Source organism: Pterocles gutturalis, unplaced genomic scaffold (assembly GCF_000699245.1).
Source record: "Pterocles gutturalis isolate BGI_N339 unplaced genomic scaffold, ASM69924v1 scaffold38374, whole genome shotgun sequence".
In the NCBI taxonomy this organism is placed as follows: Eukaryota; Metazoa; Chordata; class Aves; order Pterocliformes; family Pteroclidae; genus Pterocles; species Pterocles gutturalis.
In genome coordinates, this window is record NW_010129489.1 from 30,566 (window position 1) to 46,564 (window position 15,999).

At 37.9% G+C, this 15,999-nt stretch overlaps 1 protein-coding gene across 1 annotated transcript in view; it reads right to left on the bottom strand.

Annotated features, from left to right (window-relative positions):
* The window catches only part of LOC104466518 (cubilin-like), a gene marked incomplete at its 5' end in the record, with an annotated part of 50,255 nt that overhangs the window by 23,378 nt on the left and 10,878 nt on the right, over positions 1-15,999 (bottom strand). The window contains 6 exon segments of the mRNA XM_010079957.1: positions 4,200-4,349; positions 5,875-6,031; positions 8,363-8,550; positions 10,584-10,809; positions 12,666-12,787; positions 13,648-13,797. Of these exon segments, the coding sequence (XP_010078259.1) occupies positions 4,200-4,349; positions 5,875-6,031; positions 8,363-8,550; positions 10,584-10,809; positions 12,666-12,787; positions 13,648-13,797 (993 nt within the window).

Below are 15,999 nucleotides of genomic sequence, written 5' to 3' on the forward strand. Positions count from 1 at the left end.
ATAGCTATGACTCTCACCCAAGAAACACTGATTTTTCCAACATGGATACTGTACCATGCGTTCCTCCAGCATTGACAATATTTCTTCCAAATACTGCTGGAGAGATCAATTATTTGGCCTGATATTATTAATATATCTCTCTCTCTTTGAATTTCTGCATGTATTTGCTTTCAAGGCCTTATGTTATCTATCTGCACTCTATTTATCATCTCTTGGTACTGCTCAGCATTGATACATTGACTCCAAAGTTCACATGATAAGAGCTTCAGATGTCCTTACTTTACATTTTGAAATATGCCTCTGTGTCGTCTTCTTTCCATTTAGCAGAAGTTTCTGTCATTATTCTCCATAATTATCTGATATGATGCCTGCACAAAAACTTTGACCGAATAGTGTCCTCTTTCCATCTCTCTGTCTATAGCCATAGATTCTATTTCATACCGTATTGAGGCAGAACCTGGCTTTTTGTTTAAAGTTTGTAAAACTTAAAATAATGAGGTTTTGGTTCACAACTGTAGCTTCTGGTATAAATAGTAATACAATTAGTAATTACTAATGTAAGAGAAGTATTACGCACATACATACTTCCATGCAATATACTAACCAGTTCCATAGCACAAGACAATATTCTGAAAGCAAGAAATTACAAATCTTTCATATATATACATCCTTTTTCAAAATAATCTATTGCAAAATTTTCTATTTTATTAATTGCCTAGTAACAACTGAGAAAGCGGATAGACTCCAAAATGAAGCTGTGACCCTATCCCAGATTGCAAAATCACAGTTGTATGTTTAAAAAAAAGTTTTAAAAAAAAGAGAAATAAACAAGTTATTAAAACATTTTTCAGGTCGACATGGTATCACCACAATGCAGTTGTTTTGTATGGACAGAGTATAACTGCTACAGAATTCTAAAAGCAGATATTGCAGGAGGCCCACATCCACTTCCCCTAATTTTCTATGTTTTGGAACTCAGACTTTACTGGATGTTATACTCATACTTGAAGAGTATTACAGCCATTAAATAATATACTGCCATAGCTGTCCTAGAGGTGTATTTGTAAGGCCATTCATCTGCATAAAGCTTATTATTAAAGTGATTAATTATTTCTTAGATAGTAAGTCTACTGAGATAGATAATATCTTAGATTTGTGTAGACCTTTGATCCAAGGAGGGAAGACAGATGGAAGATGACATTTATCACTGTCACAGAAGTGGGGCTGAGAAAACAAACTCACCCCCATTTGTTTGTTTCTTTACAAAATAAGCAAACACAACAATGCAGGTGGCACTACAAGAAGCAAGTGGCAAGCTATGCAACCTCATAAAACAGGAAAATCAGAAGGAAGGTTTTGTAACAATATTCAGTTTGGCACAAGAAGAGACATTCTTCATGCTTCAAGGAAATCACAGAGACTAAGACAAATTCCATTCATAGGTTTAATCTTGCCTGTGTTTTGCTGCCTAAATCTTAAGTATCTTGTGTGAGCTATTGTCTATGGCTTCCTGTAACAGTCAATGTGTAACGAGAGTGAGAACAAATTCCTTATTTTGCTTTGCTTGCGCACACAGCTTTTACTTTGCCTATTAAACTGTCTTTATCTCAACCCACAAGTTTTCTCACTGTTACTCTTCCAATTCTCTCCCTCATCCCACCAGGGAGGAGTGAGTGAGTGGCTGTGTGGTGCATATTGGTGGCTGGGGTTAAACCATGACAGTCCTTTTTGGCACCCAACATGGGGCCTCTTCAGCACACATCACTTCCTGAGATTGCCTTCAGAAGGCAATTCATTCCACCTGTACAACACATTTGGTTTTGAGTTTAAAGCACTTATTCACTTCACTATAGGAGGAGATAAATCTAGATGATAATCTAATATAGATATTATTTTCAGAGGCTCAAAGTCAGATAAAAACAATTTTTTACCTACTAGGAAGCAGCCAATTTAGATTAAATTTTGGTCACAAAATCAACAAATGCAGCTTCCTCCAGTTCTTTCTTACTCTGTTACTTGCTATATTTAGTACTTAATACATATTAAATATTTAGTACATGCATGCCATGTTCATTTGGTTCCAGATACTGACATTGTATCACTGCTGAGGGTTAACTGCCTCATTTGGAGTCATTCTTCATGATGAGAATAGGCATTTCATGATAACTAAAAACATAACCACTCTACAGCAGAGATCTGTGACTAAGCCATGAAGTCATTCAATTTTGTACCAATGTGTCACTGCACTATAGCCAATTACCTTCTGCCTTCTAATTTTATGGAAAAGATATCTCAACCAGTTAAAGTCAATGTGTATGCCTTACAGACATTATTTTAGAAACTTCATTTCATTACTAAACCACCATGAAAAAAACAATTGGATTCCTTTTGAGAGGTCAAATAGGTAGTAAATTATGTTAACTGGACATGTAGCTAAACTTTAAAAAACGAATCCAGAACATCTCCACAAGTATGGTTAAAATTTTAAAGGCCACACGCAGCAACAATCTAAGAGGTGCATAGATCTTTCCTTGCATACGGAATAGCTAGAAATGTTTTTAACAGATGCTGGCAAATATTGTTGTGCCTTTGCAAAAAAAGTAACAGAGTTCACGCTGGAAACACTTAGGCACATGTGCTAAACATATTCAGTGGGACTGCTGAGTAATTTTCACTTCTGCATGATAGTTTGCAAGATGATGGTTTCAATCTTCCTTCCAATTTGAACCCAGGCAACGTCTCTTTGCTACAGGGTTGTGTTTTAAGATTTTGTGAAAAACAGTAATAATTAACTACTGGAGAGTGGCACACTTCCCTTTTTTTAGCCAGATGTCTTTTAGCTCACATCCACAGTTCTTTTTTTTTCATGTGACTACAGACTTTTAGTCTGTATAGCCTAAAGAAACCTGTAGCAATAAAGGAGCAAATTGCCCTGCAAGAAGTACAATGTTTTTATTATTTATTTAGATCTATGTTTATTATTATGTCTGCATCACTTACATCTTTGCTTTAACCTTCTTGATAATAAAAGCTTGAATCCATTTATAAATTAAATGAATGCACAGGCAGAATACAGATCAGTAACGTACTCATAGAGGTGTCAAAATTGGCATCAACTGATTCAGCCTAATATTTAGTGTGGCTGCTGAGTTATAGTTTCTTCTACATAAAGAAATTATGTAATTTCTGTGGTTTACATTTCATTTAAAAAAATAATTCTTAAAGTAGCAGTTTGTATTAGAGGATGAAAGAAAGGTTTCAGATAAAATCATAGTCAAATCACATCTTTGTCTCAGACCTAAATTAAGTTTGGACCAGAATACTTTTGAATTCAAAACAGTTTAAAAACTTAAAAAGAAAATAAAAGAATCCTATTTTTTGACTTTATTGTCTGGTCTGCAGAAAAATTTAAATTACGCACCCCAGTGTAATAACAAATTACTCAAAAATCTCTTTGTCTAGGTGACTTCAAGGGAACCAAATTAAGATGGCCTCAAAATATGTGACACCACCCAAGTAGTTTGACATACTGATTCCTCTATGTTATTATGACATCTCCATCAATAAAAATTTGATCCTGTCAAATTTGGGAAAATGTTACCATTCACTCCAATGAGACCAGGATATTATACCTGTTATTTCTTGGCTAAAGGCTGCCAAGTTTGAAAATCTCGAGAGGGACTTTTGTTCATGGATATATACAGGGTAACAACCTTTATAGGTTTTCAGTTACTGTAGTCTTTCACCTCATTTCACATTTATATGTTCATACATCCTTGTAAAACACCTGAGTATATTTATATCCATTTTTTTTTAGCAGTTACAGAAACAGAAGCATTGAAAAGCAAAACAGCTGGCCTAAGATCAAAAAGATTATGAGAGTCAATGTAAAAAAAAAAAAAAAGGCAGGAACAAAGACCCAAATTGGCTACAGTCACTCTTATACTCCAACTACCTGGCAAATTCCCAACTTCATTGATGCAAGATATTAATCAGGTAAGATTTATCTTCACTCTTCCGGAAGTCTTCCAGTGATGCAAAACTGAACCCTGGAAACTATATCTGTAAATGTTTGTCTGTAAATTATTTTCAGAATGGACCATCAAATTAAACCATCAAACATTTTTCATGATAGATTTGTGTGTTTTCAAGTAAGAAGTTACACTTCATAGTACATACTGAAAAGAAGAACCAGTTACCTTCCAAGTGGAAAGTCTCAAACTCTAGGATCACCAGTGACTGTGGTCCCTGATCTATGATATAACTGCAGTTCAAGTTGTTATCATACTGACTAGGGTAGTTAGGAGAGACGATAAGACCTGCGGGGCTGGTGAAATTTACTCCGCATCCTGCAAACATAAATAAGATACAGTTATAATCCAGATGATAACATCATTCCGGTTTTGCAGTGAGAAAACAAATAACGTACACAAGGACCTCATCTCTCCTTAAGAGGCTGGCCAAAAAACTAGGGAGAGTACTATATATCATGATGGCAAAAGTAGGTTTTACACACACACAGAGCAGTGTTTTTTGAAAACACAGGGCCTTGCCGCCTACAGCCTCACAAAGTATCTTGGAGTGTCTTGGGTAAAACCAGGCCATAGCCCCTCAGCTCACCGACCAGAAGAACACAGCACTGCTGTTCTTATGTGTTTGGAGCCTTCACTTTTCAAAATCCCTTAGTACATACAAATGCAGCTGAACTGGGTGGGGGGTTATTGAGGCACATCAGCAGTTTAGCCTCATTTGAAAATGCCCATGTTAGCCCACGTGGTACCATTCTTGCTTCGTGCCTGACAGCCAGGAGGATGCAGTCTGCTGTAGGGCCATCTCTGAGTTGCCTCACTACACACAGAGGCAGGAAAGGTTTGCCACCCAGAACTTCTCAAGCACACAGAACTGTTCATTTTCATGGAGCTCCTGATCCAAATGACTTGCATGGCCCTGGGGTTTCTTTTTATTTTAAGCTACAGTCTTGAAGGAGCGCAGTGCACAAGGAAATGCTGGTATAAGATTAGGAGCAGACATATGAAGCCTGTGACAGTCCCCACTAAGAGGTTGTTAGTTGCTACTGATGACACTAGTGCAGATATTATATAAACAAAAGCAGTTTAAGTTCAGAATTCCGTATACTTCAATAGTTTCTTCCTCTAAGCACTTAATTTCTCACTGTTTTAATCTGAATCCAGTGAAGGAAAAGTGGTCTCCTGTGGCAGCATCCTACAACAAAACCAAACAAGTGATGGCAAATGAGCACTGCTTCCTACACTTCTGGTGGGTTTGACTGTCACAAAGCACATGCCAGGATAAAGAAATGGAGAAGCCCACCCAAGAAATGCCACCTGAGCTACGTGAAATGCAAATACAACAAAGCAAAGCAAAGGCCATAACAAGTGGTGAGGAGTCATTTCTTCTCCTGAGAGCAGGTGTGAAGAGCATGGGCTGCAGAATACACAAGAGAACTTACCACAGTTTCAGCATGTGCCTTGAAAAGAAGAACAGACATAAAAATTCTAAAGGAGGAGCAGATTCTTTGTCCTTTTTAGGAAGATTATAGCTTTAGCTTCCAAGCAATTTAACTACAGAGAAAAAAGTCTTAACATTTAAAGCCTATTCATTTCTTTTTGTCACACTGAAAAGGTAAAGGTGGCTAAGAATAACTACAAAGGGATAGCTGCATGGGGGATCTCTCTCAAGTCCAACACTGGAGCACACAGAGCTCCGTTGTGTTCAGTAAGGAAACGCTTGGTTTCAAAAGCTGGGCAGAGGCTTCAATCCCATGTTGTACTGAGGTCTGAATTGCTACACACAGATCAAATTAATAAAAAAAATGGACTAACAGAGCAGCCATCTGGCTTTAATATTACTTACTGCTTATGAAAGATGCAGAGAAACCTGGCCCAGGAGCATCCTGAGACTGAAATACTGTAGTTATCACATTGTTTGGAGCAACAACAGGATCAGGAGGTGAACTTCCACATCCTGTGGTTAACAAAGCTGCTGCCTCTTCATCATTTCCTCTCCACACCTGACAAGCCCAAATTGGAAATTGTTTAGTATTTTCAATGCCCATGTAGTCTGTGGGAACCCACCAGGAATTGCACATGCAATTGTTCTTTCCATAGGCTTAGGGTAGGATTCATTTCACACTGAATCTTAGAGATCTAAATTGGAGCTAATCAGTCTCCATTCACTCTACAGTCAGTGGAGACAAAAAGACTTCTCCAAGGTGTGAATCACAGTGAATAACTTAGGGTGGCAGGGACCTCTGAAGGGCATCTGGAGGTCATTTGCTCAAACCTCTGCTAACAGCAGAGGCAACATAGATGAAGTTCAGGGAACCAGAGAAAAAAAATTTATGCACATCATTCCCTACCTCCATTTTGTCTCTGCTAACTTATTTCCATACACCCTATGATTATGAATATCTCTGTGTACTATGAATTATTAAATGCAATTCTTATATTATTCATAAGTCAATAAAACCCAAAATGGTCATGCTGGGGTAATATAGAGGCATCAAACTGGAAGATCTGGATCCTTAATATCTAGTCTTGCTAATCAAAAATTATTCCCATTTTTGTTATGTTGCATTCACTTGCTCAATGACAACCATCAAATCATGTACATAGTTAACAAAATAATATAATTCACAAAAATATAACAAAGAAAAAGACACAATTTTTTAAAATATTACTTCAACTGTACTGATAGCTAATTTAAGTTCAATCAAATCATGCATTCAAGAAGCACCTGCAGATTTAGGTAGGCATTTATGTGAAACCCTCTTCAGGTAATTACTTATACATGTACTTGAGGCTCACAGTTTAAGCATTGAATTTCAACATACATATAAAATGAAACATAGGCATAAATGTTTGATGTTTCTGAGTGCTTAAATAATTTTCTGAATTAGGATGTTTATTGCCAAGGTTTTAAAATGTCTGCTTTAAGAAAAAAGAAAAAAAATTTACTCTAATAATAAATTTATTGTCTATGTGTTTGAACAGGTTACTGGTACTTTATACCAGAAATACATTAAAAACAAATAACATTTGATTTTCAAAATAATCTGTTCGAAAGAAGTCTAGTGGAACTGAACAACCACATGAAATTGTCATTGCTCTAAGCAACCATCCTAGAAAGGGTTAGCCAAGGGTTAGTCTGTAAGTGTAGGCATATGAACCACCTCATTCATCTGGCCAGGTGTTCGAGGCAATGGATGCTCAAAGGATTAATATAAAAAGTCTATGGCCTGGCCAAATTTTGCAAAGTCACTATTGATTTTGGATTCCTTTTTTTTTTTTTGTCTGCTCAGCTTGGAATGAATGGAAGAAACTTATACCTGTTCCACACTGTTTCATATCCAGACACCTTCATACATCTCAAACAGGACATTGAGAAATGGAGGTGGACATCACCAAAAATTTCAGATTTTTCTCAATGGTGAAAATTTCTAATCGACATAGTTTTGATCATGTCATTCAGGACACTTTAGAAATTTGAAATTAAAGCACCTTTACTGGGTGGCATTAAGACTTTCATATTAGTGAAATTTATTGTAACATACTACCTCAATTAATCAGTGGACCAGGCTATGGAAAGACAAATCTAACAGTTTTTTTTTCCCCACAGCCTTGAAAAAATTAGTGCAACTGTGGTTTGTAAGTTAGTAGGTATAGGTCAGATGTACAGCTACTCAAGCCTTCCTACATGTTGTCAAATTATGTTTGCCCTTTATTTTAAGTGGGAGTTGTACTGCTGTGGAGAAAATGAGCACAAAACCACTGAACATATGCCAAATGCCTGAGAAAAAAATGACACTGAAAAATTCAAAGCATGTCTTCTCCATTCTATTGCTTTGAAAACAAGTGGCTCTTGACAACCTATGAAAGATAAGAATGCTATCTTTGTTTCTGAGATTAAAAAAGTGCAACTTGGACAGTTTATACACTTGTTAAGAAGTTTTGTAGAGTTTTGTTTAGTTATAGTGTCACCTTGCTGGTTTTTTACTCACTGGAGTAATTTAAAGGGTCTTTTCATTACACTATATTTTCTCATTATTTCCTGGTTCTGAAGTCATCTGTACTTTTTTCATGTTTTTTATTTTTGGGGCAGCATGCAGGGTGATGGGACCCTACTGGTGGGGGAACCTCAAGAACTGATAAAAATTAAAAATGCATACAAGCCAGTTCTCAAGGCATACAGAAAATTGACTGTTTTGGTACAAGAACTTCAGTTTATATTTCCTGAATTTTGTGCCTTGACAATCCTAACCATGATGATTGCAAAACAGGATTCTGGAATCATAACATCTTAAAGCACTGCTCTTCTAATCTAATGCCAAAAATTATTTTACCTTCACATAACTGCTTTGGCAGCTTCCATCTCTATCTGGAATCTGGAAGTTACTGTGGAATTTCATCTCCAAGTGTTTGCTTTCATGGGTAATGATGGTCCATGTGCATCTGGTGTTCATGGGAAAGTTTTGAGGCCAATGAGGAGACTTGATCATACCGTTATCTGAATGAATTATTCCACCACATCCTGGAAAAAATAGCAACAAGTGGGATGAATGTTCAAATATTTCCTGTTGGTGTCAGCTTTGAATGGCTGCTTGCTTCTGTGGCTCCAAGAGTGAGAGAGGAAAGCCACGACACCCACTCAAACTTCATTTACCCCTCCTTTAATTAATTTTCCTTCTCCCACCCCTGTAGGAGGGAGGTAGTTACACTCTGGAGGTCTCTGTACTTCACTTTCTCTTCTTCAGAAGCTCCTTCTCCTTGCCAGCTCGTACCCTTTTACTATGGTCCATCTGTATACTCCTGACAATTAGAAGTGAGTATTGCTTAGAAAGAGAGAGTAAGGGTCAGAAGTACATTAATGAGGAGCTTCTCCTGAGATCGCACAAGTTCCTTCCCACACCTCACAGCGTGCATGTCATGACTAACAGCCATTCAGAAAAGCACCCTAGGGAAAAAAAACCTCAACGTACTGCTGAATCCATTTGTTTTCTCACTCTGTAACATGCAAATATTGCAGTTCCACATGTGAATCTACTTGAGCTACATCCGTTTACTCCGGGCAAAATGGTGACTTCTCCTGCAGCCCAGGCAGCCCTGTGGATCTCAATGGGATTATGGAGAGGGCTTAAAAACATGCCTTTAAAAATTGTGAACAGATTCACTTATAAGGGGTAATAGCTGGACATGGCTCTGTGGCAACTCATGTTCTTACACACAACAAGTTTAGTTAATTTGAAACATACTTGCAAATACCATGCCAAGAATAATTTACTAGGGCTATGCATATGGTACTAGCAACCCACTATTACTTCACAGACAATGTAGTAAAAGGATGAATAAAGAGCAAAAAAAATAAAAAGTTTATAACATTCTACTTTTTACCTCTTAATTTAATAATATATATTAGCTTTAAAAGGAATATTTAATTTTTCATTCTTCTATGTTAGAAATGGCAACTGTGTTTAGAAGGATATGAGGCCAAGTTTTGCTTGTACATCCAGAATGGTTAAACCCAGAGATTCTCAGTGGACAAATGAGAAGAAAGCTGAGGAAAAGAAACCAGATATATAAAAAATGAAATCTCCTTTCACAGAGAGAATACTGACTATGCACATTGCATGTGTATGCTAGTGTCTACTGCATCATTGAAGAGTGGCCTTCCTTGCACATGAAATCCCAGTGACAACAGGGAACAGTGTCAAAAACCTGCATAAGTGACAGTGTATATTCATGCAAGCACAGACTACTGATGTGTTTGAGAAGACACTCCATCAACTCACTGTGTGAATACTGACAGATCATTAACTGATGAAAAGCTGATGAGCATCAGCCAGACAGTTTGCAGCTGGAGGTGACACTAGGGGACACATTGCCAGCTCTATACTGAGGTAGGAAGACACAATGAATTCTGCCCTGCCACCAGCCAGCACATCTATACTTGCCTTTAGTCACCTCCTGAAGGACAGTGTGCAAATGGTGAGCTACGTTTAGTTTTTTAATCCAGAAGGATGATAATTTCAACAGAGGGAAGGTAGGTTTTCAGAATGTACTAATTCAATCCTGCATGTGTACCACTTTCAAAAGTGGAAGAGTTTTAGGCTGTTGTCACATGTGCTCTTTGAGAAGTTCTGTCCACCTCTGTGTTTTGAAACTGACCTCTTTCTAGTTTTGTTTAAACCAAATCAAATTGAAACAATTGTTATTCAAGAAATGAAATGTCTTATAGTCACTGATAATAGACACCGCTGCTGTGAGGATAATGGACATGTTAACAATTTACACACATCAAGAAGCTGCTAGTGGGAGTCTTAAAAAGCACAAAATCAGTCCAAATTTGATTTCATTGTGTGAAATCAGACAACACTGGTTTAATACTTGACTTTTTTAGTGCTGGCTTCTCTCAGGAATGCTGAAGATGTTGGCATGTATTTTTTTGTTCTTTAATGCAAACTTAATTAAACAGGAAGAATCCTATTTCATTTTGTCGTTGAAAAGTGCTATATAGGCATGATTTGCTGTGTTGGACCTGAAAAAAATCACTGTTTTTTCTCTTACCTAGGGATTCTGCCGTCCATGTTGCATAAAAACCACCTCCTTGAATTGAGTGATCAGAGTTAAAGATGACAACTAGTTTGCTGGAACCAGACCGAATAGTCCCAGGGGATGTGTTTCCACAATACTTTCCTATGACAGGAGACCCAGGAGAGCCACCATTCAGGATAGTAACAGAGTCCCACTTACAAAGTGAATGGTTTTCAACGTGGAAAGCTGTAAAAGCAAGCTGCAACACAGAAAAGTGACATTCAGGAGCTAACATCAGCCACACCAGTGGAGGGGTTAGAGCAATTACAGCCAGATTCCATAGCCATCCTAGCACAATAATTTCTGGGTACGACCAGAAATCCAACCCTCACTTCACCTTGATGTTTTCCTGCAAGCATTGCTTAGAGTCTTCCCACTATAAGTAACAGCAGCTACTTATCATGAAGACAGGAATGGAAGAGGAATGCACAGGTTCAAAACTGGTGTTATTGAGACTTAACCATATGGTTGAAGCATGTGCTTCAAAACGGTCTTGAATATGTGCAGGTGTTGAACCACCTTCCTGCTCCCAAGGCTTCTGGTCATGAAATCTAAAGTTCCACGTTCAAATATAAATAGCTATGTAAGCAGAAAGCCTTGGATTTTTTTTTTCCTATTATTTTGAATCAGAATACTTAGCAGCTGCTAAAATTAATGCTAGTTTCCATTAAATCTGAGTAAAACAGTTGCATGGTTGGTTCCTATGGGCCTAGATGCAGACTGGGCTGGGCAGGCAGCTTCTGACCGTCTCCCTCCCACATGATGCTTTGTCCTTGGAGTGGTATGCACATGGGTGGGATTTCCAGTTCAAAGATTTAGATTGCTGATCCAGTAGACTTCTGGATTTGTTGATGTTGAAATATTGATGAACACTAATGACTGCCTGGCCCTCTTCCAATAAGTTTTTTTTCACCAGTTCCAGGATTAGGATCTTTGCGGTAAAGTTTAGCACTAGTACTACAGTATTTCTTCCTGTAACTTTTGTGTGTATTCATTTCCAAAAGAACTCTGCCTGAGGCAAAGGCCAAATACAAATTTAGCTCAAATGGTTTAAGTGTGGAACTTTACCAGCTTATACTGCAAACTGACAGCTTATACTGGAAAATGTTAGTCTGCCTTCACTGAGGGGGGCTGCTACTCAGTCCTTTCAAAATAGAAATCTACTTCCATCTGATTAAGATTAGTTCTGCTTAAACAAATTTGTGAATTAACTAGAAATTTTGTGTTCTACTAAAATAATCTTGTATTCCCTGAAGTAAGTACCTAGGCAGTGGTCAGAATATCATGCAGCAGAAAAATTAGGATTATGGGTTTGCATTTCTAAGAAATACCTTTGTAGTTGTAAATAAGGAAAACATGATAGCGAAACTAGTGAAAGACATTACATATGAAAATCTGAAATATGTTTTTACAAAATTGCTTTTCAGATATTTTTCTGACCTGGACTGCAAATGTCACTGATTGCACCTGTTCTCCAAAGGGTCAAATAAGTCAGTGAGTGAAGTTTAGGACTGCTTGACCATAAAGGTGCTTAAACTGGTCTCTCAGCAATTTAGCTCAAGAAAGTAGCACCTCAGGAAGCCCATTAATAGTTATGGGGAAATAAGAGTGGCATCCCATTGACGCAATTTGTACCGGCAACCATATTATCTCCCAAACTAACCATTAAGACACAAAAGTAACTTTCTAGTGGCTTCTAACTTTTCTGCAGAGATGAAAAAACTTCACCCTCATGTTTATTCTCATGTTAGTGAGAATATCCATGCACATCTGATAACATGAGCTATTTTAGTTTCCTAAACACAGAAAGTAATTGTTTAAAGGAGGAGTTGGTGCTATGTTTTGAGGTCAAGTTAGACTAGGATCCATCTGCTTTTCAAAAAGCACAGTCTCCTTTGGTTGTGTTCTCTTTGTTTCCCCCTGTTTCTTAGGTAAGACCAATGGGGAGGTATTTCATTCCAGTTTTCCAAATTGTCTCAAACCTGTTCCTCAAGACTCAGAGGGTACTTCTCACACTGCCAGCTGTGCACACAATCATGACACGGTGTTACTCACAGTGATGGTTTCACCTTCAGGGGCTTCCAACAACCAGGAGCAGCGATTCAGGTTGCTGTAAGGCTCTGGGTAGTTAGGACTAGAGATAACTCCCCTTTCACCTGACTGTATACCACCACAGGCTGAAGAAAAAAAGTAACATTTTGATACATTTTAAGTACTGAACACTATAATTAAATGAGTGGAAGATTATTCAGCTTGTAATAGTATCAAAATATGTTGGACTGATATAGGTAAGGATGAAGAATTTATCTGGGAAAAGACAAGTTTTAAAATCTTTGTCATTCAACAGTGAGTAAACCGATGCAATGACCTTGAAACTTTGTATTTATTCCAACACTTAACATAGCTCTGCAAAACCTTTGCCAGCTGACACTTACAGCTGCCTCTTCCACCTTATCTTCCATTTATTTATCTCTGACTCCTAAGCAAACCAGTGTCATTCTTGGACCAACGCAATCAAGTCAAAAACTTACTGATGTGTATAGATAAGCACCAAGACCAAATTCAGCTGTGACAGGAAGAATAGTTGTGCTGGCATGTAAATGGCAAAGTGCTGTAATTTGCACTGATACAGCTTTAAGTGGATTTCAAAATGAGTGCAAAGGTTCAAGCAGCAGAATGCATTTCAGCCATGCTAGCACTCTGGAGGCCTATCTGAAGTAAGTCAAACTTGGCTGGTGTTACCTGTTACATCCCTATTCCCAAGAGCAACCAGCTGTTCTGAGTGTTGCGCTGCATTGCAAAACCTCAAATGCGGTTCAGGGAATGGGAACAGTGAGGCACAAAATAAATCTGAAAGTTCAATTGCTAGCATATGTTTGCTTTAGATGGATATAAATAGTGGCAGGCACTGTGTAACTTTTGAGGACCTCTTTGAGAGCTGATCCCATAGTGTGTATTCTCAGTATCACCAAATGAATGGCAGCAATCCCCAGAAGAGCCTCAGTCAGCAAGGGCTACAGTCTATCAAGCCATTTACCTTCAAACGTGTAATGGGCCAAGAATCCTTTATCTTCTGTGTTTTCATCGCTTATGAAGTGTACCCAGATCTGGGGGGCAGCTATGACTAGCGGCACAGATGGTGCAGCCTGACCACAAAGTCTAGCTATTAGCTCTCCATCAGCATCCCCTGAGTAAACAAAGGAAAAAAAAATACACTTTTTGAATCCTAAAAGAGCTACAACAGTGTAAAGGAATACATAGGGCAAACATGCATTTCATTTTGTTTTGACTAGAAAACAGAGAAAAGTATATATCACACTTAATAACTGATTGTTGTGTGTATAGGTAGAGTGCAGCAGTTCATTGCTGGGGTCTAAATCTTGACAACAAGGAAATTCTCTCCAAAGCTATATTAGTGATTCTTTTAATGTCCTGGGCTCCTCCCTGCCATCCTGTACACTTTCATTTTGTATGACACCAGATGTTTTGGGGAAGAACGGTGGGAAGAGATGGCCCAAAGACCTGATCACGTGGAAGCCTGTTGAACTTATGTGTTTGTGACATCTTCATTAGAGTCAACGGGGATTTTGAGTTTTCTACCATATAGGGATGTGCTTCATCCATGAACAAGCTGTCACTGCTGTATTAATAGTAAACTTCTCTTTCCTAGGGAGCTCAATGTACTGTTCTCTGTATGTCAAAAAAAAAAAAAAAAAAAAAAAGCCAGCATTTGTTCAAATCCCTGAAACTTAAAAGGAAAGCACAACACAGGCCATTGCACTTCTGTGATGCTAAATGTTTGCTCCTGCTGCTGTAAGCTGTTATCCATCACATTGGTAGAAGTATCAGATTCTGTGTATCACTGATACATTCTCAGGAGAAGGCAAAAGAGTGTAATAGTGTTCCTTCACGACATCCAGGCAATGCCTTTCCTAAGATTGCTTCTCTAATAACAGCAGGCTGCTTGTCTTAAAAGTCTCCATTTAAAAGCAGCTCCCAGCTCCACACTGAGTGGCAGGATGTTCTTACAAGGGCAGTAGAGAAAGAGGGAGAAATTTTGGGTGCTCTTTAAAGCCCTTTCACAGTTATTCCTAGCAATGTGGTTGAGTAACTTCATCTTTCTGTCATATACAGTGACACAGCCACCATTTGAAATGTGTTGAAGCACAGGGATAAAAGGTGATATATAATACAATTCTATTAATGTAAATTACACACAGAAATGCTAAAACTTGTCCTGTTAACATGCACTAAAATGATACTGAGCTGTACAAGCAGAAGATGTTCATGATAAATTACAGTTTGGGAAAAAAAATTAATAACTACTTCGAGCACTAAAATGTGAAGTGTACTTTTTTTTTTTTTTACACATCTTACGATGTGATTGATTATGTGACAGATGGGACCCAGGTTACTCCGTATCTACAGTGTGAAAACTGACACACAATCAGGAATGGCCACCTGGCCAGAGATCGAGACTGCTGATAAACAGAAAATGTAAACAGGAAAACTGTGCTATAAGGTTTGGTTCAAACTGGAGAGAACGGTCTGAAAGACAAAATCAAGAGTATTCCACAAAAGTCAAAAGTTAGGAGTATATTTCACTGTAGCAATATACTCAGCTGTATTACCATGTACAGACTACATGCACGTGCCCGATAGTTTAATAACTTAATATAAAGCCTTGCGCTAAGACATTTGAAATATTTATTTTATCTTTTTAGATTAAATATTTCACAGTGAATACACAAAGTCAATTCTGCTTTTTTTTTTTTTTTCATTCAGTAGAATTAAGTGTGTTGCATAGGTAACTCAAAAGAATTTTATACATCTCAGTTTCATTTGGGGTCTCTTGGGTAGCTTAGTGTTGAATTGGACCTTTCCCTAAATTCACATCTGGTGTACTGAGAGTCTTAAACAGCACCTGCCTGAGTTTATTGATATTCTGCACTATTTGCATCTCAGTGCTCATTAAATGTTGCTTGTCAGCATACACAGCTGAATTGGCATTCTGCCTTTGACATGAGACTGGCTGTGAAACTGAAGATGCATTAGCATGGCCAAAATGAACTTTACTATTTAGATGACAAAACTTGGTAGAGCAAAATAAGACTACAGTTTTTCCCCTTTCCTTTGCTTGTATTGCCTGGAGGCCTGAGGTTCACAATAAAGTGAGAGTAGTGGCAACTGATGAGTAACGGACCAGATATATTTTATTATTTCTTTCTCTAAGTTCTCTTTCTATTATTTCCCAGCTCCAGTGCATATGTGGGAAGGAATTGCTAGGCTATGCAGCTATGCGTGCTTTGGCTCTACACAGGAAAATCAATGCTATACAATCAAGAGCTCTCGTTCAAATTAACATAAATAATGATGTAAAAGATTCCTG